At 35.8% G+C, this 20,621-nt stretch overlaps 1 protein-coding gene across 8 annotated transcripts in view; it reads left to right on the plus strand.

Moving 5' to 3' along the window:
• The window catches only part of TASP1 (taspase 1), a 76,010-nt gene that overhangs the window by 37,164 nt on the left and 18,225 nt on the right, over window positions 1-20,621 (plus strand). For 7 of the 8 annotated variants that reach the window (XM_090134817.1, XM_090134814.1, XM_031598210.2 and 4 more), the window contains one exon: window positions 15,276-15,386. In XM_090134817.1, the coding sequence (XP_089990943.1) occupies window positions 15,276-15,386 (111 nt within the window). Of the gene's footprint in view, window positions 1-15,275; window positions 15,387-19,351; window positions 19,927-20,621 lie in introns of those variants that run through there. The other variant, XM_090134820.1, reaches the window with a different exon arrangement.

The raw sequence follows: 20,621 nt of genomic DNA on the forward strand, positions 1-20,621 counted from the left end.
TGGAGAATGTAAGCTAAGACGTTTCTGTCTTGTCAGGATAAGATATTGAGAAAACAACTGCTGTGTTAAAAACTAGGTGAATATTTAGAACACAAAAATTTTAGGATGAAATTATACAGGATTTGTAAAGTAAAGTAAAAGCTATTGAAGAAAGTTAATTTCATCTCAGTGTTGTTCCTGGTTGTCTGAACATAATTAAAACAGGAAAACTAACTGTAGCACTCTTTTCTAAGTACTTATGTCAGGATGCAAAATTTGTGATTTGGACTCTTGCTTAATGGTCAGTTATCTGCATTCATTATAGGGAGAGATGGAACAGAAAATCTGTAGAGTTCAGTACTCAGTTCTCAGGATTACTGCTGAGTGAGAATCTTGTTACAGAATTAGTGATGGAAGCAAAGTATCAGAGTGTGCAGTTAAAGTTTGATAAAGGCTAAAGAGCATCAGAAATCTCCTGTATTGCTTTTGCAGTCATAAAGCTTTTTAATTTCCCTTGGTTTAAAGTCAGTCTCACACTGTTGAAAACTTATGTCAACGTTCCCCATTAGATTTAGTATTAATAAAAGGCAGGCACCCTTTTCAGTACAGCAAAGGAAACTCATGCTAACAGCACAAGTGTTGAAAAATATGTATCCTCTAGAAATACCATATTGATTTTAGTTTGAAAGAGCTTGCTTATGTAAGAAAATATATTTAAATGTTGTAAAGTCAGGGACCAGAATAGGCATCAAGCATCAGCTGAGTATTGGAGATTGTTTGTGGAAAAGCTGAGAAGGATATTTTTATTTATTTTTTTAAACCTGATCTTTACATGTCTACTGGATTTTAAGTCTATGCGAGTACAAACATCTCAGTGTACTTAAAGGAGATAGCTGGGTTTAATGATAGCCTTAAATAGAAATCTCCTTTTTTGCTGGTACCAATTTTGTTTAGTGGTAAATAATGCTGCAGTATTTATAATTATCACATATACACATAAATATCTAAATATATTTCAGATCTTCCAGCTTCTAGGACATTACATTAATACTAATCCCAGTTAATTGAAATAGACTGCTGGCAGTCCATGAAGTGTGGCCATCTTTTTACTCAGTGATTTGAAATTCAGACTAGCGGTGTTTAATTAAACTCTTGTTTCTGGGTTTCTGGTTTTCCTTTAAAGTTTGTGTGTGAGAGAGAGAGCAAGAAAAAGAGTGGGATATAGAAATGTTTACAGGAAGTGAGAACTCTTCTGTAATCAATACCATTCTTTTTTCCATTTTCAGAAGCTCATAATGTTTTATTTTGTACTTTATGTTACTGCTGTTATAAAGTATATTGATGCCTGAGCATCTGACAGTGTGAGCCATGAAGCTAATTAAGGGGTGGAGAAATAGAAAAATTAAACTATAGGAAAGATTGAAAGAGTGAAATGTACAGCTTGGTTGGACCACAACAGGAAATGGGAATGGAGGCATAAATGTCTGCAAATATTCAAAAGGTGAAATTGCCAAAGCTAAGTAAGAAAATACATTGTTGACATACTTCATTTTTGCATGAAAGTTTCAGAAAAGAAAAGGTGCTGCCTAAACTCAGCAAGATTTTGAAGATTTTGCCAGTGGTTCCTAAGAGAGGATAAATGCTATCACTTGATATACCTAAAATCAGACTAGATTGTATTTGTAGCAGTGATCACAGTTGATAGAACTGTCCAATATCTACCTCCGCCACAATAGTATGATTTGTTCATTGCAGATCTTGAGATTTCCTTTTGAACATTGTAAAGGACAGTTTTAGAAGTGAAATTTTAAGACAACGTGGGTCAAGACAACTTGTTTTATCTTATTATGGTGCTTTATTTGGAAATGCAGTGGCATCATGCATGGGACTGCACGTATTTAATTGTATGGGGTTTACTTACCAAGTTTGGTATACCTTATCACATATAGACATGCTTCTTCTCATCATTCAGGTCCATAACATTGTTAAAAAATGAAAAAACAAAACCTTATTTGCAAATAATTTTCCCTTTCAAAGCTTTACAGTGTATGTTAATACCAAGTGTGAAAGTAGATGTTTCACTTAGAACTGATATTATTTCCAAGAAGTCAATCTCAATGTCACATATGAGCAAGAATTTTGGTAAGTGCAAGTCATTACTGAAGCTAAAAATGAAATTAGTGTAGAATGTGTTCTGCCATGTACTGTTCTCTTTAAAGCAGTTCAGAGGTAGCCAATTTTATCTATTTTCCCATTGTGTAGGTGAAATCATAGACTTTTTGAAATTATGGGTAGATTAATACATAGTTATAGAGAAAATGATGTTTTGCTTTGAGATTGGTTTTAGTCACTATGTAATCGTTCAGGATGCAATTTACTGACTTATTTTTATTAGTTATTAAACTGGACTCAAGTGCCTGATTTAAGGAAGGCAGGTTCATATTGGATTCTGAGTGCTGTGCTCTTTAATAAATAAATCTGTAGACTAGTTTTTTTTTTTTTTTTTAATGTATGTCAGCACTAGTTCTGATGTAGTGCATATACTGCAGTTTTCTCAAGGTGGCAGGTGGGCTGGGTAGCAGGCTAATATTTGGAATGTCATTGTTTTTTTCAAGAGAATACTAAGAATGGCTATTGAGTCATCAGCTAGGTCAGTGCTGCATATAAACTGGTAAGAGAAGAAACGTTTCAAGGCTCTAAGCTTTTTAATAAATGATGTTCCTGCCAGAAGTCTGCTGCCACACGAAACCATGCCCTTGCCACTGCTTACATAAATCTGTTTCCTCATTTATCTACTCTGTCTCCTCTTGGGCTGATTTTGTTCTTATCCTATGAAATATTTTATTTCAGTCCTATCCACCTGCATTTCTCTCTCTTCTATCTGTGGATATTCTTTCCAAATTTACAGTATGTCATAACTTTGCACATCTTTTCCTTTTAACGTGTCTTTAAAATCTGTAAATTTGGCAGAAGTTTTTGCTAGTATTTTCTACAGGGATGTTTTTCTTCTGTATGAAAAATAAATTAGATTTTTGTTACTGTATTTGATATATTGAGTAGTGTAGATACAGGCTTTTACTATTTCCTGTTAAGTGCTTAGCAAAATTCATCAAATCGTATTTAAAAGCAATCTTGAATGAAGGTTTAAATTCTGATTTGTTTTGAAGTTTTGTCAATAGGATACTCTACATTATCAAGTGCTAATATATTCTAAGCCCAGTGTTTCAAACCTTCTGTAAAGATTCTTTGTGAAATTGTACATTGCACATCTGTGGTGTTTTAGACTTTTTAACAAGCTACAGAGAAAAAATTCAAGAGCGTTTGTTGAATCAGTCTGCGTATACAGAAAAAGGGTGTTTTTTGGCGTTAGTTTTCTGCAAGGAATTTTTAAGGGCCAACATTTATTTTAAGCCTAACTATTTTGGGCTCATGCTTATGAAAGTGCTCATGTCTTTGGGTTTTAGAGGCTGCAATAAGAAGATTAAACAGGTTGGGGAAAGCCTCTGGTGTGGGGAAAAGGAGTCTGGGATTGTAATTCAGAATGTACAGAATAGAAACTCTTGGAAGTTGAAATCCACTCAGAGTTGGCAGAAACATAGGAGTGGACACACTGGGCCAAACTAGAGCTCCAGATGGTTTGCTGTGCTGTTTCAAATATAGGATGATTGCAGGTCTGCTAGGAAAAGTACTGGAATGGAACTGACACCTCCACTGTGTTATCCAGCCTTCTAGTGATTTGTGACACTGGGACTTTATGAGCTGGAGATGTCCTTCATTTTAATAGGTCAAGACAACTTTCTAAAGATGTCTTATTTCTGTTTCTGTTTAGAAGCTCCGTTATTTAATCTTTTTTGGGAATGTGTTTTTTTTCTTCTTTTTTTTTTTTTGATTGTGATGACTGACCTCTGTAGAAGCTTTCTTGGAAAAAGTGTTGGTGTGAATGCCTCAGTTAATAATTCAGTTGTTTTTGTACTTGAATTTTTGTGAGTTTTGATGTAAATTTTGAAGCTTCAGTTTGAGGCATATCTTTCACTGCCTTCCTCATAAAAGGAGAAAAAAGGGTTGCCATAAACATACTTCATTAAAAGTACTTCTAAATTCATGTACCTTTTTTTATTGGTCATGCATTATTTGAAGATATGCTTTTACATCTTCATCGTCTGTTGGCCCTCTGGATGCTGGCAGGCTTCCTCCTTTTGAGATGTTCAGAAAGGATTTAGCATTAGTTGTTACGCCTTTAGCAAGTTTTTTTTCTCAAATATTTTGGCCATTTTTCTCATGACTTTTTTATGGAATATGCCAAAGTTGGTGGTTCTGAACTTGTCTGGGCATGATTTCAACTTTTTGAACAGTATTTTCTTACCTCTAACAGTCTCTTGGCCTTTTTGCTTAGCCACACTGTCTTTTGACTGTATTTTTTTTGGCTTTTCAAAAGATACTTCATGGTTTATAATGTGCAGGATATTGTAAAACTCATATTTTATGGATATAGTTTAACAGGGGGTGGAACAATGAAATCAAAAGATGAAGACAGGAATGGAGAGACATTGGGGTTTAGGAATGATTTTGAGTGGAAAGGGCACTGAATTCAAGGTCTGTTTTGTAACTGTTAGTTTGAAAGTCAGTTCCTGTATAAGCAAGTAAAAATCTTTCTGATTTTGCTTAGTTTTTGGTAGACATTTTAAAACACAAACTTTGAATTATATATTTTTTTTTCCTGTAAGAAATGTGGTTGAGAGACTTCTGGCAACTTAAGGATAAACACTACAGGAATGCTGTAAGTATATAAAAACTAGTATTAAAAATCAAGAAATGCAGAGAATGTTGTTACAGACACAGTTAAGATACCTGTGCATCCTTATCTAACAATGTAATAATGCAAGAATGATGGTAGTGATTGAGTGAAGGCTTGTTAAATGAGAAAGACATTACCACTGTCTTTTGTTTAGCATAACGTAAGTAAGGGAGAAAATGGTTAATGGATTAACATACTAGGAAACAAATCTTTTGATTTAAAAGTTCATACTTGTTTGTGTGCATGTATGCACATACATGCTCGTGTTCATATGTTCTCTCATACACACTATACAGCCTTCCCTTTCATGCACACATGCAAAAAAAACAAAAAAAGAAACAACCAAAAAACAACCAACTCAACAAAAGCATGCTCTGAGGGCCACTTGGATCTCTTTAGTAAATGTCTTTTGTTGGTATATGAATGTAAACACAGGAAGATGGGTATTATTTGGCAGGAAAATATTTGTGAACAGAACCCAACCACAGGAGAAACAATAGCCTGTCTTTTGGCTGTACTTTAAGAAAGCATTTCCTATGTCTTTGATTTGGATTATGTTCATGAAAAAAATGTGTATATTTTTGCATTCAAAATAATATCAAGTGTGACATTGAATCTCCTCCCCAGCTGGGACATCCATGGTGATTGTGAATATTGCTCTACTAACTGTGCCAAAAAGAGGCAGGTTATGTTTTTCCCCGGAGATAAGTTGAAAAGTAATAATTCTTTTTTTGGATATACAGAGCCTTATATATAAAATCTACAGTAATAGCTAATGGGGGAGGCTTTGAAAACAAAACTGTAAGTGGAATTCTTGAGTGGAAATGAACAGACTGAGAATTACGTGTTGCATTCCTTTTTAACATCTTACTAGCAGCAGGACCCTTTCTTCATGCATAACTTCTGTGCTTTGCATAGATATGTGTAGCAATCTGAAACTAGCAAGCCTTTCAATAAGCCTTTGCATTCCTGAAGATAGGCAGAAGGTCTCACATTATTTAGGAAATACAAAAATTCTGTGGCAGAAAGATGAAAAGTTTCTGACTTTCAGTAGAGTTCAGATGATGGCAATGTTTTAGGAATATTTATGCAGACAGTATATGTTTTGTGTAGATAAACAGACCAACTCACCAGTTTTTTGTGCTAGTGAATTCACAAAGATCCTAAAGAACTGAGTTAAGCTGTGAAGTCAAAATCCTCTTTTCTCATAAATGCATTAGAATACTTCCAGAGATGTTTTGGATGGATTTTCCTTTTGATGCATCATTCAGTGAAGTGAAAAACAGCACATTTTATCTTGTAAAGAATCATAGAATTGCTTATGTTGGAAGGAACCACTTGAAATTATCTCCACAGATGGAGATTGCACAACTTCTCTGTAGCGTTTGACTGCTCTATTATAATAAAGGGTTCTCTTGTGTTCAGGTTGAATTTCACGTCTTGTAATTTTGCCCATTGCCTCTTGTTCTGCCAGTGGGTTCCCCTGAGAAGAGTCTGACTCACTAATCTTCATTTGTCCCCATCAGATATTTGTACACATTGATAAAACAAGAGTTGAGGAGAGTTGTTTCACAATGAGTTGAGTTACACACATTGGGTGTGTTCCTTTGCCAGCACTAACAACCATGTGGCTATGTAATGAATTCACAAACTAATCCTCTTTCCTAAAGCTTTAGGTATAGCTTTATTTTCTGTCAAACTGTGAAATTACTCTTGGATAATTTGAATTTACTTGACATAAAAGTTCATCAAATGTGGCTTTCCAAACTTCATGCATACAAGTGCTGCCCCCTTTCCCTCCTTTTTAAAATTATAATCAATATGGAAACAAACATATTCACACTTCATCTTCCTGCATATTCCTACTAAAACTTTTACTACTGTTCAGTTCTGTTCTTCTTTCCAGTCCACTGTGTACTTTGTGGGTGATATTGTTGACAAAGCAGAGTAGAGATTGTGGAATATGAAATGCCACCTGCAAAGAGAGGGATTGTGTTTGTTAAATTGGTGCTCAAGCTATGCCACAGCCAACGTTTCCCTCTCTTCTTTTGGAAGGCACCAAACCATTGACTTCAACCTACTTGAAAACTCATTTCAGCAGGAATCACAATTATCTGCTGATGTGAAGAGGAAATGTTTCTCAAGGAAGCTTTAATCTAAATAGACTGACACAGGATGTAGGGCTATGCATTGATGGCAGTGGTGGCTGCTGTGGTTCAGTTTGTCAGCTTGACCTGATCCTTTCTGAGCCCACAGGTCCAGAGTGATTTCACAAGCAAATCTTGTATCCTGTGTGGATTATTTAAGCTACTTTGCAATACAGCTCATCTCTTTGCAAAAGTATGTATTGTCTCTCATCAGGATGAGTCTGATCCTGTAAAGTTTGGGGAATAATAGGTAATGTAATGCATCACAGATGAATCAGCTTCATATGGAGAAGAATTACATCACTGTGGCAATGAAGCAGAGAGTAAAGGAAGAAAGATCTATCTCCAAACAGATCAGTATTTACCTCTGAAATGAATACTTCTGTCAAGAGTTCAGGCTTTATGTCCAGATGCCTTTTGGAAGTGTTAGTTCTGTAGCATGTGGAGTCAGAACTAACATGCTATGACCCCAAGGCTGTGTGAAGAGAGAGGAAGCAATAGGCAGAGGGTGATTTGTGGAAGTGGTAGTGCTAAGGAGCAGTCAGATAAACACTCTGTTTCTGGCTTAAACATTATTCAGTCACTGGGAGGAAGCGATTGCACAGTTAGCTAATACATAGGCTGCCTTTTTTCCTTTCCTGAAAATTCAGTGTGATGGCCGTTTGTTGCTTGGAACAGTGTGCTATTTTTTGCAAAGAGATCAAGAGCAACAAAGCTTCTGATGAAGGCAAATGCAAAAAGATCATTTATGACTTTTCTGTTTAACTAAAATTCATCTTCCAAAACACATTAAAGATAAAAATGTAAAATGTACATTCTTTTTGAAGGAACAACAGTTACTCTTCATTCTGTTTTCTCTTAGAGATGCATCTGAAATTCTACTTCAGCTGACACAAGCAGGTTTTCCATAGCTGTTGTTATCTGGCATTTTCTAGTTTTTGAAGGTGATGGATTCATAAATCGGCATTTATCTTTTTTTGTTTTAAACTGACTGTAAAATTGTAGAATAAGATTACTTGTTCTACAGAATGATTTTAGCTTTTTGCTCATAGAAAAGAGTTAAAGATGTAGAAGGAATAGAGCTCCTTATAAAGGGTAGAGCTCCTTAAAAAAGATACTTCAGACGAAGTTTTTCCTGATGCTAGACTTGTGTTTTGTTGTCTTTGAAACCTACCCAATTTTATAGAAGTTGCAGCCTTTTGGAAAATTTCAATTTGCATGTTCTTGGTAGCTATTTGTTAGTTAGTTAGTAATTTGGCAGTTAAATCATCCAAGAATTTTTTGGCTACAATAAGAATGTGATCCACTGATCCCTCTAGGATCAATGCATTTGGAATTGTACAGAACTTTGCTTGCAGGTGTTCTTCCTGGCAGCAGGTCAGTAAGTAAAAATTTTCCCCCACTACTATGAAGGCAAGATAAAGCGGCTGACAGGAGTACAGTAAGCTAACAATTATGCTGTTTTAATTTAATACTGCAGTCTATTATGCTAGACATAGCATTCTCTGTCTTTTCAGAATTAGATTTCAAAATCTGAAATGTTCTTAAATTTCTATTTTAATAGGTAATTTACTGCTATTGGTATCTTCCAAGCCAAATATTTTTATTTTACTGTATTTCAGTTTTTAACATCATTGTCTTGTAGGATTTTTGTCATCTCTTCCCAAGGATCCCAATAGTAGCCACAGGAAGCTTACTGTAATACAGGTTTCACTGTGTATTAGGCATAAGAAGCTATTTCAGGAAATAAAGCAGAAACAGTAATTGGTAACTTGTAAGTTGATATTTGTTTTCTAGGCACTACTCAAAATAATAAATAAGAACTGAAACAACTTGAAAGGGCCAGGTTCAGACTCTGGTGTATGAAATACTGGAACACAAATAACCTGTAATTTCTATCTTTAGCTTCTGAAAAGAGAAGAGTCATTTTTTTGGCAGCGGAGTGTACTAGATTAATTTTTCCATTCTTGAATGTGAGTAATGCAAGTTTCCATTTTGTACTCCTTTAAAACAAGCTCCAACACTTTGTGTTGAGGTACTGTACATTTCCATAGCTAGACGGGCTCAGGCAGCTTGTCAAAGCTCCATAAGCTCTCTGCTTATGGCTTGCAGAAAGAAAGCTAGATTTTCATTTCTCCTTCCATTCAACAGGAGTCTCTTTCATGTCTGAAAATTGAAAACGCGTGTTTTTCAGTGTGGTGCATGGATGTGTGTGTGCCCTCTGGCACACCTGTTTCTAATTTCCTGACTTGAAAGCATCTCCCATCAAAAGAAGCAGAAAACAATTTCTTTCTGACACGCTGCTCGGAGGCCCTTGCTTCGCAGAAGGCCTTCCTTTCGATTGCCATCTTGGTTCCATTGGTAGGACATTATAAGATGCAGAGCACACATTGTATGGGATGTTCGGCTTATATTGGGCTGGGTTCTTTCCCCTCTTGTTGTGGTTGTTTTAAGCATTAAAAATCCACTTGAGAAGTCACTGTGTTGAGGGAAAAACAGTAATTTAATCCTTCATTTCTTACATGACACTGAAATTAAGAACTAAATGCTACAGCAAGTTAATGTTTTTATAACCTCCGAGTTAGGTAGAGTGTTAGTGTTTGGTACTAAAGGTTAGCTGTGCTAATTTGAATATTATAGCTCAGATTTCTAATCTTTTCTTCAAGATATTATTTGGTGTAAAATAGTATCAAATTAACAGCTGAAACTCCATGATGTTAACAACCTTGAAAATCACTAATTTGACTGTGAAAGTTGTGTAGGCTAACTAGTGGTTTACTACAGCTAACTACTAAACATCAATTAGGAAGGAAAAGTACAAACTTGTAAGTACATTACCTTTTGTATTACTGACTTGTCTGTTTTCTCAGTTCAGTGACTGCTTTCACAAACATCTGGATTATCTCCACAGCTACTGTTCTGCAGTATGTACCTATGAAGGGTATGCTATTGAAATGCATTGGTTTAGTGTACTGACAAGTTAAATAGAATGAAACTTTCAAAGAGGCTTAAACCAAGTGCTTCAAGTAGCACTTGAAGTGCAGAAAACCAGCTTGGTTCTACCACGTAATTCATATTCTAATAGAACTTGACTTTGCTAAGCTTTGTTCATTGCTAGTATGATCTGATGTATCATGTGAAATGTGAATCAAAGTATATACTTTTATGTACCTTCATAAAGTATACTGAAAAAAAGGCAGATCTTAAAATGGGTTAATAATTCATCTTAATACCTGCTAAAGTATGTAACTCTGAAATATTTCTTGTCTTGTGTATATATTGACATTGAGTACCAAAAACGGGCTGTATAGAGAGTTGCCTGCTATTGGAATTATGAATGGAGTGGAAAAATTGTTGTCATTTGTCAGTGTAGTAACAGGCTTCCATGATTGGTTCCCATCTTTTATTTTTCTGCAAAACAGCATGTATCTCACTTGTTGCACAGCACAGTACAATATAACAGGTACTTCTGGTTTGCTTGGTCTGTGATTCACTAATCAGCAACATCTGCTTCGTGGGCCGTGGAGTGCAGGAAGGACCATCTTGCTGTGCTCTGGGCTCGTTGGGAGCTTTGTGTTTTTCTGTGCTATTTTTGGCTGAGATAGTCACTTGAGAGAACTACTGATACATACACAAATGCTAAATTATAATAAGTTAACAGAAGAAAGAGAGACTGTCCAGTAAAAAAGAGGCTATAGATTCTCTGATTGTTCTTGTGGGGATCTTGTATGAATCAGTGAGGAATGCCTGAGTAGGAAAAGTGATGTTCTCAGAGATGACACATTTCAATACTCACAGAAAAGGGAAATAATATTTTATGTCTGGTCAGCTTTACAGTTTGAAAGAAACACTACATCAGAAGCTGTTCTACAATGCGATCCAAGCTGGTCTGTCTCTGAAAATCAGTTCTCTTGCTTTTCATATCATGTCCAGGGCTAAAGCAGTTTTCAGACAGGGTTAGAAACTTCTAAGAGTGAGGTATAACTTAATGAAGCAGGGTTGGATGCGGTTTGTTTGTTTCTTTGAGTTTTCAGATCTTTTGGTTTAAGCGTGAAATAAGTGTTACACCTGTTGTGCATTGTCCCTCTTTGATTTCTATGTTATAGTAGACTGTTCCTGACATGACTTTGGAGCCTTTAGGAATCTGTTCTTTAAATTCATTTCCTCTTTACCCAAGAAGCTAGAAACTTGCATCAAAACATTATTCTTTATCTGTCTTGATTTATTTATTCATTTATCCAAACAGAATTTTGCACTTTGCCTAGAGTAATCCTAAAGAATAACAATTTACACATGCAAACATGGACAACAGAAGGCAACATGGTGTTTGAACAACATTACTGTGTTAGGAAAATACTTTGATTACTACATGAAACAGAGTTTCTACGGTAACTCAGTACATTTTTCAAGATAGTCATCTCCATTTGACTCACTCCTGTGTGAAGTCGTACAGAAACTTTAGTCTGTCCTACAAATTGTTTGCCTCTAAGATACAATGAGCCTTAGGTTACCAAAGAAGTCATCATCCTGACTGGGAAGGGATAATAAAATTATTTAGCCTCTGTTTACAGGAAAGTTACTAAAACAAGCGTAGTTGAACTTCAATGCAGAATTGAAAGTTTTTAGAGAATCCCTGTTGGTTTGATTTCTGTGTAATTTTGTGAAAAACTCTGGAGTGTAGTAAGACACATAATTAAAGGTTGCATAATGTGAGATATTTAAGCAAATGAAGCAGACTTGCATTTCCACTAGCATACGTGCATGATTTGGGAATGTATTGAAGTAGCTCTGTCTGTTGCTGTCTTGGTTCAAGTTAATATAAGCCTTTCTCAAGTTGGCTCATACTGGTGCTGGTTAGGTTACAAGTGAATGAAGTTATAAATGTGAACCCACAATTTGTATTGTATGTTATAAATCAGGTTTAGACTGCTGTAATTCCTTATGCATTCATTTTGTGTTTAGCCATAGTGTAATCTGCAATATTTTCCCAGTTTTAGACAACAGAGACATCCTGGTCTGCTGACAGTTCACACTGAGGCATTTAGTTCTAACTTGAGATAAGAGGAAGTGCAATTCTATCATGATAATTATGATAATTATTTTTCCTAACCTTGTGAAACACTATTTATTTACTTCTTTTGTTCAAAAATAGATGTTCCTACTTGAAAAACTGAAGGAAGAAATTTTTCTTTTCAAAAATTGGAGTTGGGGATATTGTTTTCATTAGTTATCTGTCCCTGCAAATTGATGACATGTGATGTGCTGAAAGATTTTTACTTGCATTGCCAGCAGCAGTCTGTAAGTTTACTGCCTTGTAGGTTGACATAAATACAAAAAAAAAAAGAATCACTTTGTCTGTGGGGATGTAGAGATGTGTGATGTGTTAGTAGAATTGCAAGGCTGCTTTCCTTGTGGTTCATCCTGGATCACATCAGTGGGCTGCAGCTGTTCTTAGCCCATATTACGTTTTCCATCTCTTTAATTTTTTTTTTGTAGCACACTTGATGTTTTGGGAACTCTTCAATAAAGTCATTCTCTTGGGGTAAAATAAGATAATACATCATGCGAAAACTGCCCATTGTCTTTTTGATGTCCATTTAGGAATTAGTTAAATTCTGAAATAGTAACATCTGTTTTTATTACTACTTAGAGATGCATAAGCTTGCTCTTATTTTTGTTTCTCATTTGATTGATTCAACTCCAAGCCCTATGCTTCTTACCTCACATTGGGTGTAAATCTTATTTGTAAAGGTGTTAACAAATGTTGCTTGAGAAAAGGTCAACTTGTTAGCTTTTTACTGGAATATATCCTCATTTAGCTTCTTTCTTTACAGCTAAACTTCATAATGATATGTTTTATTCGTTTAAAAAAAAAAAAAAGCTGTGTTGTCATCTATGAGCAAAATGCATCGAACAGCTTTTGCATGTTCTTGATGCATTAACTTGCCTTGAATAAATATGAGATACTCTCAGTTGTATTGCGGACAAAAGTTTACCAGGGGCAATGAACTGACAGACCCTTCATTAAGTGGTGTTGAAGGCACTATTGTGTGATCCTCTTGAAGATAATATCCTAACTAGGACATTTTTCTCAATAACAAGAGAGTTTGGCAGTCTCTGTGAAAATGTTTTCCTCTTGTGCTCTCAAGAATTGTCTGCCTTTGCTATGTAATTGCTATAGTATTTTAGCTCTTTCATTTTCCTCTAAATTTATAACTGCCTTATACTTAATCTGTTTGCTATACAAAGAATTTTTGGTCTTTCTGTAGTGGCAATTTTATGTAGACTCAATGCCAGAGTACCCCACTTCAAACAGTTTGATGTAACTTAATTCTGTTGACCAGGAGACACTGCACATTTGTAGGAGTGCATAATTGAAGTCTAAGGTGGGAATTTGATGATGGAAGATACAAGATTTTGGGACATGTAGCCAAAATTTTTCTGCAGTCTGATCTCCGTGCTTCTTTACTGACTTCTAATACATTCATAAAGCTCCAGAAGGGCCTTTGTTCTTTTTTTTTTTTGATCTTGGAAATGTTGGGGGGGTGAAGGAATCTTTTTGTCATTTTTTTTCTTGATATATTAGCAGCTTTGAGGAACTCCTTCTGCCCTTTAGGGGAAGGATATAATTAAGTGCCAAGTAACCAGAAAGATTCCTAGAGAAGATTACTGTGTTAACTGGGTCATAGAAGCAGTGACAAGAACAAGAAGTCGATGGGAGCTCCAAGAGTCAATGCTAAACCTGTCTATGAGTGTTTGTGCAGTGGTGTGTCCAAAACCATCAGTACTCCACACTCAGAACATTGGGAAGCACAGAGATGAAGCACGCAGCTGGCTGCAGAATAAGCAGCTTGGATTGGATTTATTTGTTCTTTCTTTGTGCCAGATATAGGCTGGCTTCATCCAGACTCGCTCAGTTTCCTCTGTTCAGGGCTTGTTCATGCTTCCAGTAAAGTGAAAGGTACCCGTGGAGACTGAGCTGCTTTTGTCTGGAGCCAGCCTCGGTCCAGTGCCTCACCATCTCTTATTCTGTGCTACGTGAAAGAAATAAGGTGACTTCCAGCCATAGATTGTCTCTGGAAACTGTGTAGGTGCATCTGTGTAGCTCTACACCTGAGCTAATAAGACCAACTGGATTAGAGCTGATTTTTTTTTTTTTTTTTTTTTATGGAGACAGCATTGTGCTTGTATCCTTGTGGTTACTGAGAAATTGGCTAGAAACATGTAGGGATAATTGGGAATTGACTGTATTTGACTTCTGCGTGTTCTGCTTCACATGTTCTGCTACCTAACTGTCTTTCGGTCCTAATACACTTTAATCTTGCACATCTGATCAAACTGCAGTCACGTCATTATAGTTTATTAAAATCATTGTCACATCACAGCAGTTAGTTTTTTTCTTCACGGGATTGTGTGTTTGATTTTAACTGGCACTTGGCACTAGCTGCTTCATCTACTTTCTTACTACTGAGGAAACGTGAGTGGGAAGCACAGCAGTAGAATGACTTCTGTCTGTATCTTGAAGGTATCACTAATGTGTTTTCACATCCAGGAATACTTTTATCCAGTAAACACTTACTGTACCAATTGAGCATTGACTGCAGCTCTCTGTTCCAAAGAATGTTGCTGGAGTGGAAAAAAAAAATAGCATGGCAGAAAAACAGCAGATGTGAAAGTGCTCCTACATAGTAGCACTAATGGCTGAGTAGTTTTCCTCATGGGCAAGTTTCATTTTTCAGTTCTTTTAAGATAAGCCTTTGAAATGATATGAATTTTTACTAATAGTCAAATGAGGAGACACGCTGACAAAATAACACAGCTGTATATAAGTTCACTTATTCCTTTGCTGACAGGAGACTGAATCAGACAGACTGGATCATGCAAAGGAGTTATTGTGACATTGTGACTTGTGACACATTCACTAAAGATGTTCTTGATTTAAAGATGTCATTTTTATAAAATTAATCCTTTAAAAATGTTTATTGCGTACAATAAACTGCACCCAAGGATCATGCCTGTGAGAATGACTAGTAAATGGATTGACAGAGAATTGCAGGATCCAGATCAAGATGACAAGCTAGAGGCAGTTTTACTGTTTCTTCTCTGTGAATTTAACCTTTTTTGGTTTGTGTCTTTGTGCAGTAGAAATTTCAGGAAAGCTGCAGGGGAAACTGCTGGTGTAACTGAACTTTCTGGTGACTCAGTATCGCTCTCTTAAAAAATAAAAAAAACTTGCAGATACCTGTCATATCCACCTTTTATTTTTTTTTGCTTGTGATGTTGTGTAATAACAACAGAGTATTTTCATAGTACAACCTATATTTTGACTATTCCTAAACTTTATATTTCCCTAGGTTGTGGAGAGCACCTTGTCCGAACCATACTGGCCAGAGAATGTTCTTGTGCTTTGCAAACAGAAGATGCCCACCAAGCTCTCCTAGAGACTATGCAAAACAAGTTTATTGGTGAGTATCTGGTACTAATTGCCTAAGCATTTCACAGCGTTGCTCAAAATGCAATTAACTCTATTAAATAAAGGTGGCATGCTTATTTTTGTGATTTCTCTTGAAACCTTATGTGGTTGGCTTCAGATTTAGAACTGTGTTACATCTAAACAATGTTAAATCAAAGTACAGAGAAATATTTTAGGAAACCTAAAGGGAAGCCCTTGGAAATTTTTCAGTTGATATATGAGTCAAGGAATAACTGGAGAGGTTTGAAAAAAGAATTTCCTGTCTGAATCACTGGCTGTGGTGTGCAATTGCATACTTCAGAGGTGGTTCAACAGCATTAATAAAAATTGTTCATCACATTAACCCTTTTAAATATAGCAGACCTCAAAACCCCTGCAGGTTCTAATTGAACAGACACCGGTTCTGGTTTATGATTTACATTATGAAATTGACTTCATAATTTTCATTCTGACAGCATTATGTTTGACTATTAGAGAAAGAGCTATCTTCACACTAGAAGGCTGCGCTTCACAGTCTGCTGCTGTACTGCAGTCATTTTTAGGTGCTATGAAAATGCAGAATTTTAGTATTTTTTCCAAATATATTATAATTGAAGTAGAACAAAACTAACTTTTTAATTTGATCATTTATTCCAGTGCAGGAAATCAGGAATATATCAACACAGAATATCAGGAATTTATGACTAAGAGGTCTTCAGAAATGAGACCTGATAGTGTCGCCAATTAGTGACAGGACTCTGAAGGTGCTATATGCAAGTGACCTGCCTTCAGGAGAACCAGGGTTTTGGTCTTCATACTCTCTAAACTTGCTGTGCTGTTGTAGCAAACCAAAAGGAAACATGCATTTAGAATATCCTAATTTCCTTTCATTTTAACAAACACAGACGTGTGAGCACTAACAACAGCTAATAATAAAATACTTCTTAATAGCACTCCATAGAAACTGGCTGATAAAAGATGAAGAAGTTCAGGAACTGTTTAGTTGAGGTTCTTTTTTCAAGTCACTTTGAATCTTTCTTTTTTCCCCTTTGAATGTATTTAGAATATATTTTGCATCAGTTTGCTTAGCACATGTTTTCGTTTTAAATGCAAACTGGCATGTGATATATGAATTATTTTCTTTGATGAAAATATTTGTATTGGACTTAAGAACATATTGAATGTTGCTTAGCGTTTTGTTATACCTGAAACTATCAATTGCAGAGAAAGAGGAGCTGGACAGACAGAGATACTGGGCTAACAGTGCAATATCATATTGCCTTGGGAAAACAGACTTAAAACAACAAAACAAAAAGTTGTGGGAAATGACAAGTGGGAGAGGCAGGATCAAATTCATGCTTTACGTGGTAGGCAAGCTTGGGGAAAAGTGTTTTATAATTCCTCTTCGTAATTTCTTATGCTAATTAGCTATGGATCTTATTTCTATTTTCAAAACTTATCATTGCAGGTTTTTGTTATCCATCAGTAGGGATGTGTATTACCTTTTTCTTCAGGGCAGCACTGAAGTGAAAAAAAGGGATTCAGCCACCTTCTTGTATATGTAAAATGCTTGAATCCTGTGTTTTGTAGCAAATTGGGCAATTTTGAGGGACTTTGCAATTTTGAAAATGTAATGCAAAGTCACATCATGCTAATATAATGCAAGAGCTGAAAAAATGCACAGCACATCAAACATTAGGTAGAAAATAGTTTGTTAGTTGTTTTTTTTTTCTTTCTGTCAATTTCCATAGATGTTGATGTATTATTTCTTACCTCAAGATGTGTGGCATGATTCAGAATTACTATTTCTAAACAATAAAATGAGGTGAAACAATTTACTAGCCTGCTTGCTAATGGCATGGATTCTTTCCTTGATAGACTTTTCTAAAGCCCTATTTTGTGGCAACATCAAGATTTATCCAGAATTATGATGGACCAAGGCCAAAAAAAATTAATAGCTCTAACAAAGCAGAGCTGGAATGTTTTGTCAGAAGTTAGAATGTGTGTTACTTGTATTGGAGGGAGGAACAGCTGATTTTGGCAGTTGCCATCAGATTGGTGCTTCCTGTTTACAGAACTCTTCAAATCTCCACAGAGTCCTGGGAATCCTTCCAGCTAGGGAATGCCTGGCTTAAACAGTGAGTGCTGTTTAAACAGCAGGTGATGAACAAATTAATGGCAGATGTGCTTGTCTCATCCTTTCTCAATGCCAACCTGCTGTGAATGATGCTCAATTGATGGTTAGAACAGAGGTGGGAGAAATTAAATTTCAACTGCTTCTAAGTTGAGCGGGCTTGATGTTTTCTGTAGGAGAATGCTAAAGCCGTTGAAGAATGGTGCTCTGTAAACAGAAATATCTTCCATACAGAAGAACAGAGGATTTTGTTACTCATCATTCCTTTCAAATATGGCCAAGTTTGTGGAATGTAGACTTAGAGTAAATGTTTGTGTCATCTCACTGGCGGGAAATCTAGGCTTTTAGCAATGGCAGTGTTTTGAATTCTGCTTTAAAGTTTCTTATAAGGTTTTGGAAAGTAATGAGCTAATATACATGGGTGGACCCTGATATTTATTCTTCCTTTAGCAGAAAAGTCCTATCTATTCTTGTACTTATAAGCAGTACTTCAGTTCTCCGATGAACAGTGCCTACAGGAAGGTTATGACACCATGATGACACTGAAACTTTCCCTTTTAGAGGTCTTGTGCCAAACACCTCCCTTGGGAGAAGGAGCTTGGACAGTTAAGAATCATAGAGCATAGATTTCCCAATTGTGAGCTTAGCTGACAGGCTGAAAAATCTTTGTGCTTAAACTGTTGCTAGAGTGCCGGCAACTGTTGTTACAGTGTTGTTATTGCTTTATACTGAGATGCTGCATCACTCTAAGCTTTGTAGTATCCTCCTGAAAGCAGAGGAAGCATGCTATGGAAGCATTAATATGCCTTCTGTGATACAGAGAAAGAGATTTGAGAAAAGAATGAAATGATCCTGAAGTTTCATGTAACATATTTCATCCACTGCAAGGTTAAGATTTCACAAGTGTGTGCGCGATGGCAGACAGCACTGAGCAGAGCATTGCATTATCTATGCAATAAAACCCTCTAAAAAACTACCACTGCATGTTTGTGTTACACTCAGGTTTGTCTAGGTCCTGCCTGTGCTTCTCCTTATTAAGAGCACTGGGCTTTTTTTGGATAGCAGTATCCTCATTTATTTAACTTCTTAAAATCTTGTTTTTAAATTTAAAAGTACAGATGCTTTCCCTTGCAGCTTCTTCAAAAATTTAAAACTGAGGTTTTAAATTCTTATTATCATAAAATATAAAATCTCTGGTTTCAGACAACTTGTGCTTGAACATTTAACAAATGACAATGCATTAAATTAAAAGCTGGCTTAATTTAGTGCTCATGTATTCCTGTAACATTTATTTAAGTTGTTAGCTTGATACATAGCGTGATACACAGTGGGAGCGCAGAAGTGAACAGCTTCATTTTAAAGATTTTTTGTACAAAAGCTGATAAGGTGCAGTGATGTAGGTGAAATATGGACCTAGGAAAATCTGAATTTCACTCATGTTGTGAAAGATGCACAAGAAGATACAGAACTGTTTAGTTGGAGGATGCTACAGCAACTTAATTGATTCCACCACTCCACATTCAGTGTTCAGAGTAAGGTTCTGAAGACTTTGAATGCTAATGTAAACAGGGAAGCTGGTCATGGTTTCTCTGCTATTGAAGACTATGAATAGCAGACATCTGATGAACAACTGGTTAGTCCTTCAACTGGGTAACTGTGAAGAAAACACTTTTTTTTACTTTTACATATCAGATCTGTGCTAGACTGCATCTGTCTAGTAGCACAGGGTCAGAAATGATTAGCACATATTGATCATATCCTAAAAAAAATGTATATATGGTTTGGACTAAGTGCTGTTCAGCTTGGAAGGTGCTTATTTGTAAAATTTCTTTGCATTGCTTCAGCCAATTCTGAGACTGAACCTGGGTCTTGGTGATCAGCTCTGGTTGCTCTTCCAGAACGTGATGGAATCAGTGAATGTGGAGCAGCTGTGAAGATATTTGCTTGTTTTCAAGAGACTGTTATTGCAGATTAATAACATACAAAATATATAACTTAAAACTTGATAATGCTTTCCATGTGTCAGTAATAACAGAAAAGTTGAGCTTCGAAGGAGACAAATATGTTCTGTAAAACATAATTTTGTGATTCAAGGAGGTGAGAATTAAAATACATTTTTTATTCGGTTGGTTTTTACTACCCCTTCTCTCAGGTGTGACCAGTCAGAGCTTGCATTATTTTCTAATGCCCTACTACAAGTTTTGCTTTGGATTTTTCTTGCCAAATTCTTCAGTGTTACACCAGTATAAATGAACAAGGAGCAGTGAATATCACTTGAACTGATGCTGCCCATGTTTTTGTAGCTTTGTGATTAGCAAGCTATGAGATCAATCATTAAAAATATTTTTGAGTAGTAGGCATATTTTGTTTTCACTGATTTTTTTAATTGTTTAGCAAGATCTATCATTCTTAAGAGTACCGAGAGAGAAAAACTGATGTAGAAACATGGAAGTCAGATCACTTTTTCCCTTCTAATGCAAAACCATGATGGCTTTCACATACGTGAAAGTTGCTCAGTTTCATCTTTTACTTTTCAATTTAAAAACTGATTTAATGTTATATGTGTATATGTGTATATATATGAAAAATGCCATTATTAACATAATTAATATTATTATTATTTTACAAAAGTCTGCCATATTCTTCCTTTTTCTTGAAGGCTTGGCCATAATAAAATCATTTTTGGAAGTGAATTAATGACATATGTTCATAATGTTTGAATTCACAATGTTTTGAGAATACTCAAATTATTTCCTGTGTACACTGCATTAATTGTATTTAGAAGTGAAGTATAATACTATATTTCTACCATTATTTTCAGAAGCTTACTAATGGATGTACATCTTTCATTAATATATTTGAATCCCTCTTTTTTAAAAAATTGCTTTAATTGGAAAATAAAATACATTCTATTTTAAAGAATGTACAACTCAGCATGTATTTGGTTTGGCTTAGATCTTATTTTAAGGGAGGAGAAGCAGTCTCTCTGAATTTACTGTTGTGTAGAACGCCGTAATGCTATTATTGTAGGCAACTGTTTTTTACTGTCAGTATTTAGAGGTTGATGGGCCACAACTTAGCGAGTGCAGGAGCTGGAGGCACCTTACATGTTGC

The sequence above is a fragment of the Phasianus colchicus genome, chromosome 2, assembly GCF_987193195.1.
Source record: "Phasianus colchicus chromosome 2, bPhaCol1.hap1.1, whole genome shotgun sequence".
Classification (NCBI taxonomy): domain Eukaryota; kingdom Metazoa; phylum Chordata; class Aves; order Galliformes; family Phasianidae; genus Phasianus; species Phasianus colchicus.